Source organism: Trichoderma ghanense, assembly GCF_004382785.1.
Source record: "Trichoderma ghanense strain CCMA-1212 chromosome Unknown scaffold_0, whole genome shotgun sequence".
In the NCBI taxonomy this organism is placed as follows: domain Eukaryota; kingdom Fungi; phylum Ascomycota; class Sordariomycetes; order Hypocreales; family Hypocreaceae; genus Trichoderma; species Trichoderma ghanense.
Window position 1 is genome coordinate 3020201 of NW_027395663.1, and position 17067 is coordinate 3037267.

General features: G+C 56.6%; 7 protein-coding genes across 7 annotated transcripts; 3 read left to right on the top strand and 4 right to left on the bottom strand.

Moving 5' to 3' along the window:
* Positions 1-108: 108 nt before the first annotated feature.
* On the bottom strand, positions 109-1208 carry CCMA1212_001031 (uncharacterized protein; the record flags this gene model as incomplete). Its single annotated transcript, XM_073698471.1, has 2 exons — positions 109-602; positions 779-1208. 2 exons carry the CDS (start codon positions 1206-1208, stop codon positions 109-111), a joined length of 924 nt encoding a protein of 307 aa, XP_073563657.1.
* A 646-nt stretch (positions 1209-1854) lies between these two features.
* On the bottom strand, positions 1855-3376 carry CCMA1212_001032 (1,3-beta-glucanosyltransferase gel1; the record flags this gene model as incomplete). Its single annotated transcript, XM_073698472.1, has 3 exons — positions 1855-2437; positions 2495-3155; positions 3250-3376. The coding sequence occupies 3 exons, from the start codon at positions 3374-3376 to the stop codon at positions 1855-1857; spliced, it is 1371 nt and encodes a 456-aa protein (XP_073563654.1).
* A 118-nt stretch (positions 3377-3494) lies between these two features.
* CCMA1212_001033 (uncharacterized protein) lies at positions 3495-3836 on the bottom strand (the record flags this gene model as incomplete). The annotated part of the gene is made up of 1 exon (XM_073698473.1): positions 3495-3836. One exon carries the CDS (start codon positions 3834-3836, stop codon positions 3495-3497), a length of 342 nt encoding a protein of 113 aa, XP_073563655.1.
* Positions 3837-6389: 2553 nt separating this feature from the next.
* CCMA1212_001034 (uncharacterized protein) lies at positions 6390-9463 on the bottom strand (the record flags this gene model as incomplete). Its single annotated transcript, XM_073698474.1, has 3 exons — positions 6390-9201; positions 9272-9390; positions 9428-9463. The coding sequence occupies 3 exons, from the start codon at positions 9461-9463 to the stop codon at positions 6390-6392; spliced, it is 2967 nt and encodes a 988-aa protein (XP_073563652.1).
* Positions 9464-9990: 527 nt separating this feature from the next.
* Positions 9991-11305, top strand: CCMA1212_001035 (uncharacterized protein; the record flags this gene model as incomplete). The annotated part of the gene is made up of 4 exons (XM_073698475.1): positions 9991-10180; positions 10325-10404; positions 10591-10686; positions 10886-11305. 4 exons carry the CDS (start codon positions 9991-9993, stop codon positions 11303-11305), a joined length of 786 nt encoding a protein of 261 aa, XP_073563653.1.
* Positions 11306-11865: 560 nt separating this feature from the next.
* Positions 11866-14064, top strand: CCMA1212_001036 (UBA domain-containing protein 3; the record flags this gene model as incomplete). Its single annotated transcript, XM_073698476.1, has 4 exons — positions 11866-11980; positions 12054-12070; positions 12157-12267; positions 12334-14064. The coding sequence occupies 4 exons, from the start codon at positions 11866-11868 to the stop codon at positions 14062-14064; spliced, it is 1974 nt and encodes a 657-aa protein (XP_073563650.1).
* A 1767-nt stretch (positions 14065-15831) lies between these two features.
* Positions 15832-16800, top strand: CCMA1212_001037 (uncharacterized protein; the record flags this gene model as incomplete). Its single annotated transcript, XM_073698477.1, has 3 exons — positions 15832-15835; positions 16074-16524; positions 16593-16800. The coding sequence occupies 3 exons, from the start codon at positions 15832-15834 to the stop codon at positions 16798-16800; spliced, it is 663 nt and encodes a 220-aa protein (XP_073563651.1).
* Between the last annotated feature and the right edge of the window lie 267 nt (positions 16801-17067).

A 17067-nucleotide genomic window follows, 5' to 3' on the forward strand; every position in this document is an offset into this window, starting at 1 on the left:
AATGCATTTACCCTGACGACAGTACTGTGCACTACCGGCTAGTTAATCTACAATTCCACACACACACACAATGATCCCGAACGTTTCCCCATCCGCCGACCAAACGCATCACAGCTTCGCAAACGTCGGCCTCTGCTTCTTCAAAACACTCAATATCGCCGCCGGGAAATCCTCCCCCTGCAGCGCCACCGAATTCCACAGCTGCGTGTACCGCAAGTTCTCCGCCACGCCGTGATCCCGCGCGTGGTTGAGCAGCTCCTTGGTCCCCTGCACCGCCACGGGGCTCTTTTCCGCCAGCGCCGCCGCCAGCCCGACCGCCGCCCGCACCGTCGCCTCCTTGCCCTCGTGCACCTGGCTCACGAAGCCGACCGAGAGCGCCTCCTGCGCCGAGAAGTCGCGCGCCGTCAGGCAGACGTCCTTCACCCACGACGTCGACCCGACGAGCTTGGGCAGCCGCGCGAGCGTGCCAATGTCCGCCGCGAGCCCAATGTCCACCTCCTTGACGGCGAAGCGCGTGTTGGACGCGCAGATGCGGATGTCGGCGCAGCAGGCAATGTCGATGGCGAGGCCAAGGGAGATGCCATGCATGGCGCAAATGACGGCTGTAGAGAGGTTAGACAGGTCAGGTTACTCTCGTCTCTCCAGATAGAAAATCAAGTATATCAAACCTCCTCATTCCCCTTCTTTCTCGTCAAGCAAAACAAAGCAAACAAACAGCAAGACAAAACAAGTCAAGGGCAAGACAAGAAAAGAAAAGACAAAGTAAAAAAAAACTCACGCTTCTCACACCTCTCCATCGCCCCGATACTCCCCTGAAACTCCTCAATCTGGCCCCTCAACCCCTTCGCCCTCCTCGCCGCATCCACCTTCTTCCCCCCATCCCCCGTCAGAGTCCCATCCTTGGCCGCAGCCTGAACGTCCAGCCCCGCCGTGAACGCCCTCTCCCCCGCCCCCGAAAGCACCACGGCGCGCACATCCGCGTCCCCGCTCAGCTGCGCAAAGACGCGCCCGAATTCGAGCCACATGGCCTCGGAGAAGGCGTTGAGCTTGTCCGGCCGCTGGATCTGCACGTGCGCGACGTAGGGCGCGGGGGAGGAGACGGTGAAGAACTTGTAGGCTGCGTAGGAGGGGAGGGGGGTTTCGTCTGGGGTAGAGGCGGAGGAGGAGGATGAAGGGGGTGGTGGTGAGGATGAGGATGGTGGCGCCATGGTGATGAGGGTTGGTCTGGTCCTAGTCTAGGTAGCTGCAGATTGATTGCTGGTGTTGGGGAGTTGGGTGGGTGAATGGGCCAGCAGATGGGTCAATCGTGGCAGGATAATGAAAAAAAGGGACGGCCGTAGATGGAGGAGATTACAATGAAAATGAAAGTCAGAAAGGTGCAGAAAGAGGTATGAAGATGCAGTTGTTGAAAGCATCGCGGCTTACCTCGTGTTGCCGTTGCTTACATGGACTCAACGAAGCCGAGGCACAGCTGCAATAGTGGGGCAGCGGCCAATCGCCCGAATCCGGGGAAGCTCATGATTATTACGGCACTCGTCCAAGGGAAGCATACACAAGCAACTTCACTTCCACGACGGAATTGACCAAAAATTCCATGTTGAAGAAGATAAAAAAAAGGAGGCAGTGCACCTATAAACAATGGCCCCAAAGCCTAGACTGTAAAATTATCATTTCTCCCGTCCCCGTCTAGTCCTTGCAGAGCCAGACTCGCCGGCCTTTACATTACGGCCAACCGCATTCCATTCATACCGTACACCAGGGCCTGCCCGTCTATCGCAGAGTCGACATGGCCACTCCATTATCAAAAAAGAGGAGAACGAAAATCCTTCCAAATCAACAAGAGACTTTCATCACTTAGAGCAGAAGAGTGCCAAACATGGTGAAGAAGAGGGCCAAGCCAGACACGACAAAAGGCGTCGTGTCCAGGGGGCCGTGCGCGATAGAGCCGGCAGCGCTGTCGGACTCGGTCTCCTGGGAGCCAGATGTGCCGGTGGGAGAAGCCGTGCCTCCGGTGACGCTAGCCGTGGCAGTACCGCTGTCGGCAGCGTTCTGAGAGCCGTCGCCGCCGAGGCCGGGACCGTCGCCGGCACCCTTCTTCATGTACTTGTTGGCAGCCGAGGGCATCTCGGGAACCAGGCTGGGGTCGACGTTCCAGCTGGGGTCCTTGGGCGGGCACTTGGCAGCGTGGCTGGAGCTGGCGGCACCGCCAGAACCGGTGGGAGTCGGGTTCTTGGCCAGGGCGCTCTTGAAGAGGTTGTACTCGTCCGACTTGGAGATGGAGTCACCATCGATAGTGACAATTCCATAGTCGTTGTCTTCCTTGGAGTATTCGTACATGATGCCGCCAGAGTAGACGCCCGTCATCTGGGAGCTCATGAGGGCAGACAGTTCCTCGAACTTGCGAGGACGGTTCTTGATGCAACCCCACTCGGACAGGCTAGGTAAAGACGCATGAGCAGGTTGTCAAAAATGCAACGGGTCTGGTGCCACTTACAAAATGGGAATGCCGTAGTCGGTGAAATTCTTAACCTTTTGGTCCCAGCCGGACGTCTTGAAGTCGCTGTTGCACCAGGAGTAGTCGTTAAAGGCGAAGAAGTCGGATCGCATGTCGTCGCTGCCGCAGTTCATGTACATGGCGGTCTGCATGCGGTTGGACGAGACGTCGGCGGCCGAGTATCCAACGGGGACCTTGCGCAGTCCTCGCTCGTTCATGTAGTTCTTCATGTCGCGAGTGACGGCCTTGACGTAGGGAGCAGACTTATCCGTTCCGGGCTCGTCATTGATGACCTCGTTGCCGGAGAAGAAGGCCAGCGTGTTGTCATACTTGGCAAACATCTCGACGGTGGCAAAGACGCTCTGAAGGTACATGGTGTTGTAGGACGGCTCGGGGGTCTTGCGGTTGATGGAGTAGCCCGGGTTGTTGACGTCCAGAACCAGGTAGATGCCGGCGTCGGCGAGAGCATTCATGCACTCATCGTGGCTCTTTGAGTTGTCGACGGCGTAAACACGGATAGTGTTGACTCCGAGGTCCTTGAAGTTCTTGATGTCCCGGAGGCAAGTCTTGGGGTCAGCGAGGGGATCCTCGTTGGCAGCAGCACCACCAGGCTGGTAGTCTATGCCGCGCAGATAGAAGCGCTTGCCATCGGCCCAGAATGCTGCAGGTTCAGACGTGTTAGTCGGTTTCATTCCATCATCATCATCATCTGGTCCAAGGGATGCTGATGGCAGCCCTCGTCTGTTCAAACTGACCATTTCCAGAGGCCGAGACGGCAGGCAGCGAGGCCCTCTTGGAAGGGGGATCGCTCTTGGAAGGCGTGGGAGTGGCCATGACGGCGCCGAGGCCGGCAACGGCTGAGAGAAGAGCGAGTCCCTTCATGGTGTCACCGATTCGCTGATGGATGGAAACGCTGTGGATAAACTGGCGCTGCGGACGAGCACAGGCAAACGGTATGGATAGAAGGATGAGCCTCTGCAAAGAGTGGAAGGGCGCTGAATCACACGAGGCCGAGTCGAGTCGAGGATATTATAGTAGTACCACGGATTGGCTGGCTAACGAGAAGACGATGGAGAAGGAGAGAAAGAAGAAGAAGAAGAAGCAGCGGCGATGCTGCGATAACGAGAGAGAGCTTGTTGGAAACGAGTGAAGAAAGAAAGTTGGTCGGAAGAAAAACAAGCCTCTGGGCGGGAACGAGATGACGGATGGGAAAGAAGAGGGAGGAGGAAGAAGAAGGGCAGGAAAGGGCAGCTGGAATGGAGGGTGTTTTAATAAAAAAGGCTACTGGTGCTCCATAACAGTCGAGCCCGGTCAACAGCTGAGATGTAGCATAGCATAGCATAGCATCGATACATTACAAACACCAAACAACGGCGAGATTTGGATTGCCCTTTTCCCTCATCCTTGCGCGACCCTGTGGACGGTCCATTAAGCGGGCCCGTGACTGGCCTCCCAATGGCATTTTGATTTCGATCCCCGTCTGAGCCATTGAAGGCACAGCTGCGAGCGCGAAGCCGCCAGACGGGCCACGGCTGTTCCAATGGCTGGGCGCGAGAGCGTCGCACACGAACCCACCGCGAAACTGGGAGACGAAGTGGCCGGTCCACTGATTGGCGCCACTACGAAACGGCCAGCTGGCGGACCATTGGTGATCTATGTAGAGGGTACGAGTACAGTGTACGGTGCATTCAGGTTTTGTTGTCTCTGCCATGTAGGGAGAGGGAGACGGAAGAGGGAGGGAGGCAAACCGACGGCGAGAGCGAGGCTGTGAGGACGAGGGACGAGGTTGGGATGGGCAGACAGTGTGTGAGGCACTGCCCGCTCCCTTTTTTTTCTTTTTGCTTTGCCCTGCTCAGGTGACGGCGTTGCGTTGATCAGCTCAGCTCCGCTGCAGCTCATCACAGAAGAGAGAGCCTCAAGAGGAGTGAAAGCTGCAGGCAAAGACAAAAACTCAATTGATCCTGCTGCAGCCCCCCCAGGCACCACCACCACCACCAAACTAACAACATGCGATTTGTTCTCCCCGGCGCCATGCAAAAAAAGTCTATTCGTGATGCGTTGCCCGCTGCTGCTCGTATTACTGCCCCCGGACCGGCAGCCAATGGGCGCCTTGAGCCAGACGAGCGTTCGGCTAACACGAGAGAAGAGGGCTGCATCGCTTTGTCGCGGCCAGGCACAAGCCAAGGAACGCGCTGCGTGTGGTGACATATACCGATCGTCATTGATCCACACGCCTGAACTTGGTGGTTTTCGTTTCTAACAATAGTCCTTGCGGTGCCTTTGCCTTTGCCTTTCAGCTTGTTATCGTGAGAATGCCATCTGAAACCCAGGCCGGCAATAATAGCTACAGCCATACTGCCGTGATACAGGACGGCTCGCAATCACAGCCAAACCTCGAAATCATCTCTTGACGGTTGTACTCATTGCCTCTTGGATACTGTACGGAGAGCCTCTCCAGAATAAAAGCGGAACGGGGCCAACAGGCTGAAACTCGGTCGTCGTGTGTGGATGCTCCGAACAAGGCCGTTCCAAGGTTATTTGTTCCCGCACCACCCCTGCACACGCCCCTCTTTGCACGCAAGCCCCGAGTCCAACTCTCCACCGTCTTGGCTTCGAGAAGCCGTACGGCTTGGATCTTGGAGTCGCATGCACTGTCTGTGTCTGTCTGTCCTTGTCCTGTCTGGAGAGAGTGGACGTGAGTTGGTATCATCACTGATGCTGGAGAGTGCAGTTCATAGAGGCATTGAGGCAATCAACCCAGGTGTGAAAGGCAGACAATCTATCCGGAAAAGTCGTGATACACTGCATCATCTCGGCCCAAAAACACACACACAAGTCACATTTCCACATTCAACAGGCATCACTCCACATACAAGTGCAACCCTATCGGAGCATCTCCAACAACCCGCCTCGGCATCCCTCTTTCGTCCACCACCCAAACTCCACGCAATCACCAAAGATAACCCTCAGTCCCTCTCGTCGTGTACATACAACATACACAGGCACAGTATCCCCGTTTCAAGCAACCACGCAACAAGCAACTCCCCTGACCGCACCGATCCAAGCACACCCACCCCAACTTTCGATCTTCAGGGGCCATCGCCATCTTCAGCTCAACCCAACCCAAAAACAACAAGGAAATCCCCGTTTGACGTGAGGAACTTTGAAGCTTGTTGGTCAGAGTTAATGCCGCTAAGCTTTTTTCCCCCTTCCATCCCTGGCCGTCCACACTTCTTCTCCTTGTCACTTGAGAACTACATGTATTCAATGCACATAGACAGGTACCTCCATGCGTATCTACATACTGTACCGTCTCGAGACGCGGAAATTTGCATCGTCGCGACGATCTTGCCATGCTCGTCACTCTCGCCTCCCCTCCTTCGCCGAATGGCACAGCTCCCGGGAACTCGCCCTGTTCGGAACTGCAATCCAAGATGAAACAGATGGAGCCAGAATACAATCCACCTTGCCCTTCCCTTTGCTCACCTTGCTTCGTACTTACAGTGACCGCGAGAGCTCACCGTATGACAAAAGTGGGAGATAAAGGAGCCCCCAAGGTGAAGCATCTCCTTTTTTGTTCCACGGTCAATCTTCCCAAGATGCAGATTGCGATCTGCCAAGAACCTGACAGTTTCTCCCCTGCCGCCGCATCAACAACGGATCGTCTTCGTAATGGATCGCAGTTCTCAGTACATACAGTAGACGCAGTCACACGCATGCAGCCACTGGAGGTCGTAATACTTTGTATTGATTCTCATCTTGTTCCCGATTCTAGGTCCAATTCTCAGCAGAGAGTGAAAGGGCAAATATGCTCCCGTGGCTTTTTTAAATGGCTTCAACCCGTTCTATCGTTTGCCTCGTACCCAAAGACGCAATAACAGTGCCCGGGAAAGCTCTACTCCTCGGGCACGTTGAAAATATCCTCAACGCCAGTCCAAGTGCCGCGCGCGCGCTCTTCCCAGTAGCTATCCTTGCCCGTCTTGATCCGCCACACCTCCTCGCCCTCCGGAGACTCCTCCGCCTTGACGAACCACCGTGGCTTGTGCTCCTCGCCTCGCTCCTCCGTGGCACGACGCCGAGCACGCTGTGCTTCCTCCAGCTTGACCTTCCAGACCTCGGCTTCGTCCAGGTTACCCTGCTCGGCGAGTCGCTGATCTTGACGCAGTCTGCAGTCGGTTGGCGGCAGCCTGCCCTTCTCAATCTCCGTGATTTCGTTGAGCGAGGCTGCAAACGCCGTCATGCCGTACGTCTGCGTGGGGTTGTCCACCATGCTGCCGACACGCCAAATCTCTTCGCCGCCAGACTTCCCAAGCCCGGCCGTCTTGAGGCCGCTAGTCCAGGTACCGACCAGCCCGGTGCCCAGGTTGCCGCCGTCCGGCCCAAACGTCTCCACGCTGACATCCTCGGCCCTCCCGCCAAACATGCCCTTGCTCTTGAACTCGACCGCTGCCTTGTGGCCGGTCGAATCGTTGACTACGTTCATCGTCCCGACCGGCTCCACGTACTTCTCGCCCATGACCACGTTTCGCAGGAACATCGTGGCAATGTTCCACGAGTAGAGCTCGTCGGTTCCGTCCGCCAGGCGAAGCACGACTCTCACGCGTCCATCAGTCGTAATCTCGGCACTTTTGCCCCAAAACTTCTGACCCGGGGCGGCAGATTGCGAGAGCGACCAGCTGGCCGAGTCGGCCTGCATGGCCAGTTTGACAGGTCGGTGCTGAACCTTCTCCACGAGCAAGCGGAAGCCGCCAGGGATTTCCTTGTTCGCGCGCACCAGTTCAAACGTCTCTCCGAGCAGGGGGTTAAACGGCTTGCGGATGGCTCGCTCCTTGGCACGACCACTGCTAAACTGTGAGACGGCAAAGGCGGTTACATACAGCAGTCGCTCGGCTACCGATCCGCGCTTGGCAGCCTGATCCAGGAGCTGCGCGTATTCCAGCTGTTCTGCAATCTTCTGCAAGAGAGAGATCGGCTCGTTCGCGGAAACGGGCATGCTGATGGTGCTAAGATCTTTGCCAACGTTCTTCCGGACAAACGCAATCAAACTGGGGGGGAGCACCGTCGCGGGCGGTATGCCGGTCCTGCGGTTGGGAGTGACGTCGAGAGGCAAGGGGGCAAGGTTCTTCGGTTTGACAGGGAACAGAGCGTTTGCGCCGCCGCTCCGCACCTCCTCCTCTTCGACAGACGAGATGGACGAGTTGTCGTGCGACGAGGCATCATCGACCTCCTCCGACTCGTGTGGCTCCTCATCGTCGCTGGCATCAATCTTGACAACCCTCGTGGCATCTTCCGCGTCAAAGAACTCTTCTCCGGTCGAAATCGTGTCCAGACTCAGGCGGGATGCGGCCTCGGCGGACTTGGGGACCGGCAATCGGCGGCGCTTGCTGTTGTTAATCAGAACGGTGAACTCGCTGACAACGGAATCGAGGTCAGCCAGCAAAGCCGCGCAATGGTCCTGCAGAGACTTTTCTTCTTGTGTTGTGCCCTTTGACTTGCGCCTATCCGGATCAAAATGGTGGTCTTCGACTGTCGCCGAGTCCGGGCGCGCTCCTGGAGGGGTCACTACTGAAGAGCTAGACTTGCGTTTCCAAAACGACTTTCTCTCCGCCCCATCGCCATTGTCGTCGATGGCACTTCCCGAAGGATTGAGGTGATGTGACGACGAGGACGTCGGTCTCGGTAACGCCGCAACCTCCTTGGTCAGACGACGCAGTGCATCACGAGTTCCAACAACACGGCTAACCAAAGTCTCGACCTGTTGCCATTCAACCTCTTCGTCCCGACCCGCTTGGTGACTGGCAGCGGTGGTGGTGTTGTTGTTGTTGTTGTTGTCTGGGTTCAGAGTGCGATGATCGACCTGCAGGCCAAGCTTCGGCTGCTGCGGCTGGCTCTCCAGACCTCGGGCCAGTTTGCTCGCTTTCTCTAGAGCCCGAGCCCAATCCTGGAATTCCTTGTCGTTGGGCGCCTTGAGATGCCACACTTCAGCTCCGGAGTCGATGCTAATTTCCCTCCTTCTCTCATCGGCAGCGATGGCAGCCAAGCTCAAGGGAATGGCTCCGCGCAGAGCAGAAGAGTTCCGATTGTAGTAGTAGGACAGGGTGCAGGTGGAGTAATCGAGGGAAAAGAAGCGGCGAGCATAGCCCTGTCCCTTCTTCCGTCGTCTCTTCGAGAGCGTTCCGACGTGGTAGTTGGCTGGCATGGTTGCTTCGGACACGGTACGCGCGTGGCCTTTGCTCGGGTGGCTATGGAAGCTATCCACAGAGGCAGCGGGATCCGCCTCATGGGGCGGGCTGCCGTGCACGCCCAAGCTGGTCTGGCTAGCATTCGGCATCTGCAAGTTCGGGAGGTGGTTGGCGCTCTGCGGAGCGGCCCCGGTCGGGTACGTCAGAACGACAAAGGTGGCCGTCTTCGAAGTCTGCTTGGAGAAGGTGTTGTCGAAGACCAGGCCGTACATGCCCGTCTGCCCAGGGGGCACATCGTACGCTCCCATGGACACCTTATCCGCCTCGCACTTCCCGAACCATTTTATCGATATAAAGCCCTTGCTAGAAAGCAACTCTTGCGCCGTGACATCTTTCTTGGCGAAACGGCTCGCTTTGCCCTCGGCAACTTCCTGGGTCTGAGGGGTATGAGAGTGTATATCGTCGCCGGCCGAAGAAGAGAGACCCGTGGCTCCGCTGCCTGGGTGTTTGACAATGCCGAAGTTACTAGAGGATCACACGGTCAGTCAGGCCACAGCGGAGCACATTGGCTCGCATGGGAGGAAGGTCTGCTAACATGGACTTTTTGTGTGGTTGTACGCTCCAGGAGAGGGTGTTCCCCTCCTCGACCTTGACCCATCGGACAATGTAGGACTGCATGATGCCAGTAAGCCATTTGTTTCCTGCCTGTGGTATCTGAGGAAAGGAGAGTTTGAGTTTCGAAAGGACATACCCTGCTGTGGACCTCGAGTCTCTCTATGCCCGCCATTGCTCCTCAATGTGTCCGGCGAAGCCTCGAGGCGTCGGTTGTGTAGCAGAAGGTCGCGAAACAGGCTTCGTAGTTTAGAGCTCCAAGTCCATCGTATGCTGGAGGTTTGCCGTCGGAATCGTCGGTGGAAGCACACGCGCAGGTGAAGCGAGCGAGCTGGAGTAAGGAGGTGAGATTGCGTGTGGCTGAGGAGCGGCTTTTAGGAGGTGAGGAATGAGCGAGATGGAGCTGATGCTGGCGATGGAGATGGACAGACCACGTTAAATCAGCTGTCGGGCTCGGCGTGGTTGGCCCAGGTAGGTACTGTAGCTGCCTGAGCGCCCGGTACGAGCGGGAGGTACCAGCCGCACGGGGGCTGTGGCTGGGGGTCTTTTATTAGCAGCGGGTTGTGTTAGTCTTGGGAGCACAGGTGAGGATTCGGTGCAGGGTGGCTGAGGTCCAGGGTCCAAATCCCGCCCCCGCCAGCTGACTGCGGCGCAGCTCAGTAAGCTCTTGTGCACGACGGTGACATCCAGGTCATACAGACCATGCAGACTAGGTCGTGCATGGAGGAGCAGTTGGCGCGGTGGTCAGCATCGTGGTCCAACTGCCGGGCATTCCTCCCTTATATAAATGCCCCCAAGGCCAGGCCTGCGTCTGGCGCTGTCGGCGGCTGGGCTCGGACGGTGACAGCACAAAACCGGACCAGGCAAACGGCGGACTGGGCGATGGAGCAAGGTACGGCCAGCGTTGCGGCTACATCCGACGCCTCGGCCAGCTGTTGACAAATTCCCCGTGTGGGAATCGTCGGGGAATTCACCAGTCCTCTATTTCTCTCCTTTGTAATCGATCGAGTAATAGGGCAGCTGTAACGTCTGGCAGCTGGCTTACGGTTGTCCCCTGCGTCAGTGGCACCAACCACCACGGCCAAGGGGACCGAGGCCCAGACTCCAGGAGGCAAAGTGAGACCGACTTCATCCACGGACGTTGCTTAACCTGTACTCCGTGCCGACTAGAGGAGGTCGGTGGTCCGGCAAGCCCGGAGCCTCGGATTGGGGACACGGGAGGGATGGCGGACGAGCCAAGTCTGAGAGATAGAGTTCATTAATCTGCGTAGTAATAGCGATAACTACTAAGCATGTCGGTAGTCGGTCTCGGTTTATCCCGGTGGCTGGCAGTGGAGGGAGTTCCGAGAGCCAGAGGATGCGATGCAATCCGAGGGAGATCGGATGCAAGATGAACCAGTGAGCCTTGCGGCCAGGGCTTTCCGGTTATTCGATATCGAGCATGATCCCCAACTCAAGGCCAAGTTAAAAAGACTCCGGTGCAGTGAGGTCATCAACAGGCCGCCGTTGTGCTGGTGAATCAAACGACAGCACGGATTGATGTGTCCAAAACCTGCTGTGCTACGTCTGCTAACGCATGGGCAATGCAGCACTCCAGTGTTACCGCGAGGCAGCCGCTGCAGCCAGAACATCGTCACTACCTCGCCAAGCCGTTCGTGAGATGGCCAGCCGTCTCTCCCTTGCTCCCATCAGACCGAGGGCATCGCATCGCATCACATCTCGTCGTATTGCTCCTCCTGGCCTCAACTTTGATTCATCCGCACACGGCGTCCACGTTCCTCGCCTCCAGAACTGTGGTGTGGAAGCTGCAGCCTTATCGATTAACCCCACTGCGACTGGTGTCTCAATCTCTCAGGTTCCATTTGCACCCGACCCATTTGGCGCTGAAATACGGGACGCAGGAGACCCGACGCTGCCAGAATCCATCGACGCCGCTGAAGCGCTGAGCCAGGCCCTGAGCACGGGCGTCTGCAGGGCCTGGGCCAGCTGGAGCGCCTCTGGAAACACCTGTAATTAGCCCCTCCCCACAATGCGCTGTGGCGCTGTCGCTGGTCTTGTGGCAGCTGCGGGCTATAATGGCGAACGTCGGGTACTGATTCGATGCTTCTCCTTTTCCCCAGTGGATAAGTCACAAACCGAATCGCAACACCCATGAATCGCTTGTCTCGCTAGCACCACTTCCTTCGCCTTCGCCTCGTCTCTTTTTTTTTTTTTCTTCTGTGGTCTGCTTGGGCTGTTCGTTGTTTTCTTTCGTGTCTTGCTGTTTCTTCTCCGTCGTCTGCCAGCTGCGATATCCTCGGTTTCGTCCCTCTGCCGCACGGCCCCTCGCCCGTGTCCGTCGCCATGACCCTGGTCTGATTGCCAAACCTCATCTTACACACAGCTGGAGCCCAGGCGTAGAAAATCGAACAGGCCCGGTTGGGTCTCCAATCGCTTGGATACTTGTGCCTACGGTACCTGGATATAGACGAGCACCCCGGTCGTGCCAGCGCCTGAACCTTTTTACGCGCGCATTTGCTCCCGCTCCGCTCGCCTTGGTCGACAAGCAACACTTCGCCCGAGAGCCACGACAGCGTCATGACGGGCACCCTGAGCAAGCGCCAGCAGGCGCGTAACGAGGCGATTCTGCAGGAGCTGGTACATTCGGTGCCAGGCAATGACCAGTGCGCCGACTGTCACGCGCGGAACCCAGGTATGCACCATGCACTTCCGATTCTGCTCGCGCTCGTCGTGCAACCGTTTGCTAACCGCGACCCGTGTGACAGGCTGGGCATCATGGAGTGTACGATATCCTTTCCTCGACGACCCTTTGTGCCGGTCATCCCCGCTGCGACCCGAGATGGTACATGCTAACCCGTGCAATTGCAGTTGGGCGTCTTTCTGTGCATGCGCTGTGCCGCGATACATCGAAAGCTGGGCACGCACATATCCAAGGTCAAGTCGCTGAGTATGGATGCGTGGACGAACGAACAAGTCGACGTGAGCGAGCGCCATCCCCTTTCATGAATATTAGACGTGCTCGAAGCTCATCTGATTTGGCTATAGAACATGCGAAAGGTCGGCAACTCCGCTTCCAACAAGATATATAACCCCGAGAACAAGAAGCCGTCGATCCCCATCGACGTGGACGAGGCAGACTCGGCAATGGAGAGATTTATCAGGCAGAAATACATCAACAATGTCCCTGGCCAGGCTGGGAAGCTGAAGAGACCGCAGCTGGATGAAGGCACGCCGCCACCACTCCCGCCCAAGAACTCCAAGTTCGGATTCCGGTCGGCGTCGTCGATATTCCCATTGTCATCACGGGCGAAGAAGGAGGCCAAAGCAGCCGCTGCGCAGGAGCTCGCCAACTCCAATTCCTCGCCGAACCATGCAAACCAAACGAACCACGCGAACAAGCAGTCCAAGGTGTTTGGAGCCACCGTGGACTACGGCCAGGACGACACAGACAAGAAGCTTGCGCGACTACGAGACATGGGCTTCCAGGATGACCAGCGAAATACGGCTATTCTGAAGGGAGTCAACGGCAATCTGGAGCGTGCTGTAGAGGCGCTCGTCCGTCTCGGCGAAGGCGACAGATCGCCGGGACCGGCGCCAACAGCCGAGCGGACGCTGCGCACCTCGAGGTCGCTCACGCCGGTAAGCTCGAATACCGGGGGTCTCAACCTAGGTCTGAGCATGCCGCAGAAGGAAGCGGCGCCAGGACGACCAATTACGGCATCGGCAGCGTCTACGAACCCCTTCGACATGTTCCCGCCTGCCCAGCCCCAGACGGCTCAGTCCACCGGGACGCTTCAGACCAACAACCCATTCATCCACTCGACGAATCCCTACGGGAATCCCGCTCACCAGGCCAGTCTTGTCACGCAGGCATTCCAGAACATGAGCCTATCTCCGGCAGCTCAACCTCTCTTTCCCCATCATACAGGAGGAATCGTTACGTCGCCCCATCAGTTCTCAATGTACCACCAGGCGCAGGCCACTCCCCCGATTCCTCAACAATACCAGGGCTTGAGCTTCCAGAACAGCATGACGTACCCTCAACCCGCCGCGCAGCCTCTGGCACCTCAGCAGACGGGCTACAACCCGTTCCTCTCGCAGGCTCCGTCTTCCTCTCCGTTCCAGCAGCAGGCACCGCAGCAAAGCCTCTCCCTCAACACCAACCAGCCGGCGACATATGCGAACAATCCCTTCACTCGATCGCCGACGAGGATATCATCGCCTTCTCTCACCCAGATTCCTGAACAGTCTCAGCCTACAATGTTCCAGACCCCGACGCCGCTTCAACCTCACTTGACCGGAACGAATCCCTTTCTGAACAATGGCGTGCAGTACCCCCAGCAAGTGCTCCAGCAGCAACCGCAGTTCTATGGGCAGCAACCGCAGCAACAGCAACAGCACCAGTATTACCAGCCTCAACGTCAGGATAAGGCGTCTATCCTCGCGCTCTATGGCCAGCCGCAATCAGCCCGCCCCATGGTCTCCGACACCAACCCGCACGCACAACCGCCAACCATCCCGGAGGATAGACCCATGCCCATGCAGACCATGCAGCCTGCGGCGGCTCCGGCGCAGTCACCTCTGAGCCCGTCACAGCCAGTTGCCGGAACCAACAACCCGTTCGTCAAGAGTGGCCCTGCGGCAGTGTCTCCAGATCCCTTTGCGACGGATCGTAAGATCAGTCGAGAGAGCATGAATCTGGGCATGGACATGGCTTGGACGAACGGGCGGCACAGCCCAGATGCCTTTGCAAGTCTTAGTGCGAGACATGGTTGAGCAGATGGAGGAGTCGGGGGTGTGCTGTTTCCTTCTTTCTGGTCGATTGCTTTGGTTTTCCATTCCTCTTCACTTTTCGCATTGTATTTGTTTACGGTCTAGTCAGGGCGCATATGCCAGAGCAAAGGGTTTTGGCACATTTGTTTATTATATATGCCTTGCGATGACTGGGCCTCGGAGGGTTTATTAAAATCTATACCCGATAAGTTGTTTGGGTAGCGAGATGGATACAGGGCCCATCTACCTAGGATGTAAGTAGCGGTTATAGCATACATGAAGACGTGCAATGCAGACGGCCGTGGTGTCTGTAGCTGCGAATAATTCTCTTTTGTCGCCTTAAGCTTCCTCTCCCCGTTAACGTATCTTTGGGCTGGCTTCGGGAAGAGAAGCGGTTATTGTGTCCCACGGTGTCTCACTGTCATGTTCGTTCTCTCAGCAAACAAGTCCATACTTGTCTGGAGACGAGGTTCAAACGACTCAAACGACAGCTTCGGGAAGATAAAGTGCCTCTGGCGTCTGTGACTCGAGATGAAGTGCACAGACAATCACGAGCTTTGCTTTGTAGGTCGTACGTGATAGTAGGTACGGTAGTTGAGTAGGAGGTACCTAAAGCTACCTTATCAGTGCCATCCTGATACCTCTAGCATACGGCATCAGCCACGGGTTTCATAAAAGCGCAAGGGCCAGTACGGATTCATCATCAGGATCAATGGGTGTCCTGGCCATTGCCCCTTTTCCTGATATACTTCACCCTGTCCCTCGGTCAGACGGCTGGAGCTGGACAAGGTCTTTTAATGCCTGGCCAGGGGTACAAAGTACATCTAAGTTTGTTCAGCCGCTTGAAGCGATGTACAAGCGCCTTTACCAATCTTGACGCTATTCACAATCAATCTCTTTGCACATACTGTCTGTCATACCCAAAAAGCCTGAATCTGGTACGCAGCATCAATGGCTGACCAACAGCATACAGTACAATGCAACACGGTCTTGCCAAGAGAGGATTTCGTCATCCAACAGCCCATTCAACCACGGAATCTCGGGGGCCGCAGACGGCAAACAAACATCGCGAGACGGTCGCACTGTACAGCCACACGCAGGCTGTGCGCTCCAAGACAGTGTGCACAGACACCCCCCCACGACGTGAATCAGCGACCCAGCATGTGGGCTTGGCAATCCGGCTGATTGGCACCCAGAGCGTCCTTCTGGACCTTTCGACTCCGCCGCGACCGGCTACAGGCCACCTGCAACCCCCCGAGCGCGCCGCTGGAGCGCTGTAAGCGGCCTGCCAACCCGCCCTGCCGAACAGCCTGGAAGCATCGAACCGTGCCAATAACGCACTGGACACACAGGCGCTGGGCCCGGGCGGCGTAGTCAGCAGAGCACGCAAGCAAGGCAAGCTGCTGGTTAAAGTGCACACCACTTCCGCATTTCTCCCGTGCTCCTCTTTTCCCTTTTTTCTCCCGCCCGATTTCCGCCAGCAGAAAACAGCCAGCTTCACCAGCTTCACCAGCACCGCCAGCACACAACGACTACTAGAATCGCCGATTCGAACCCGGTCACCACCGCTCGAGAGTCCCAAATCAAAGCAACGCAATTTAACAACTTCAACCAGCTCTCAACTGAACGATCCGCTGCTTCCTGCACCAGCACCTCCAAAACTCGCCACCCTCAGTCGACCTAGCCCACGGCTCGGTATCTCGATCACTTCGTCCAAAAACACACCTATTTCCCAAGCAATCACCGTGGAATCCCGCAACAATGTCGCCAATGAGTAACCACAATTTAAATTACAGTAGTAATTATGGCGAGGACCTGACTGCCCGTGTCAACGTCCTTGCCTCCTGCTACATTGTCGACTCGGCCGCCAACCTCAAGGGCCTCCACTACTGCACTACGGGGGTCACAGGTAAGTCTTGGATTCTCCCACCCGATGGCTCTGGATACAGCAAGGCCATGATGCTAACGCTCTGTTCAGGGGCGGAGTGGTATTCCTGAGGTTCCTTCCTCAGGCCTGCCTTCTCCTCCGTCAAGTCCCCCCCTCGCCGCATTGACCTCGTCCAACGAGCTCGCGCTTCTTCCTAAGCAGAAGAAGCGCGACATTCCAGGCCGCCGCCTGGAGCGACGAGGGGGGGCAGCACTCATGATCAGGGAAGAATGTGAGAGATTCTTCTGTGAGACCATGAAGACCGTGTTCCTTGGTGAGAGGAACCTGTCTATCCATGGCTCCGGCTTGACAGGTGCTTATTTGCAATCGCCGCCACCAGACAACCACCTCGCGGATCCATTCAACCAGAGCCCGGACGCAACTCCGGCAGGCTCGCGGATCGACGCTTGGATGGAGGTTTGGGACTACGCCGGCGGATCAAGCTTCCGCGCCTTTGTGGCAGACGACGGGAGGGAGAAGTCCCTCTTCGTCTTCTTCGACACTGAAGGCGTGCTAGGAAGAGACTTGAAAAAGGCGTAAGTCTTTGCATCCCTCCGGACCTTTTGACAGAAGAGAATCATTCATACTAACTATATCTCTCTAGTCTTATGGCGCTCATCGAGCTTGCCGACGGTCCCTTGGCCTGCAGTCAGATCGTTGCTTGCCTTGATCGCCGACTTCCTGCGGATGACGCTCGTGATTTGGTCAAGAGCCTTCAGTGGGTTGGCTTCGACATGGCCACGCTGGATCACTGGGCCAAGGACTTGGACGTGACTAGCAAGCAGTGGGTTTTCATGGGCATGGAACTCTAAGCTTTTCTTTTCTTCACTGCTTCTCTCGGCTTTTGCTTTTCTGTGCGATCTTTGCTGCGAAACACCCCAAACGCGAACCAGGTTGCTACCTTTGGACTGCCCATTCCTTTTCTTTGCAACAAACAGTATGAGGCGTTGGCAAACACTTTCATGGATCATCTCGAGCCCTGCATCGCCTCCCAGGAGTTTTCCGGTGGTGCTGTTCTTTTTTTTTTTTTTTCGTTTGTTCGTGCTTTTGACAATGGCAAACTGCCCCTTTGGACCCAA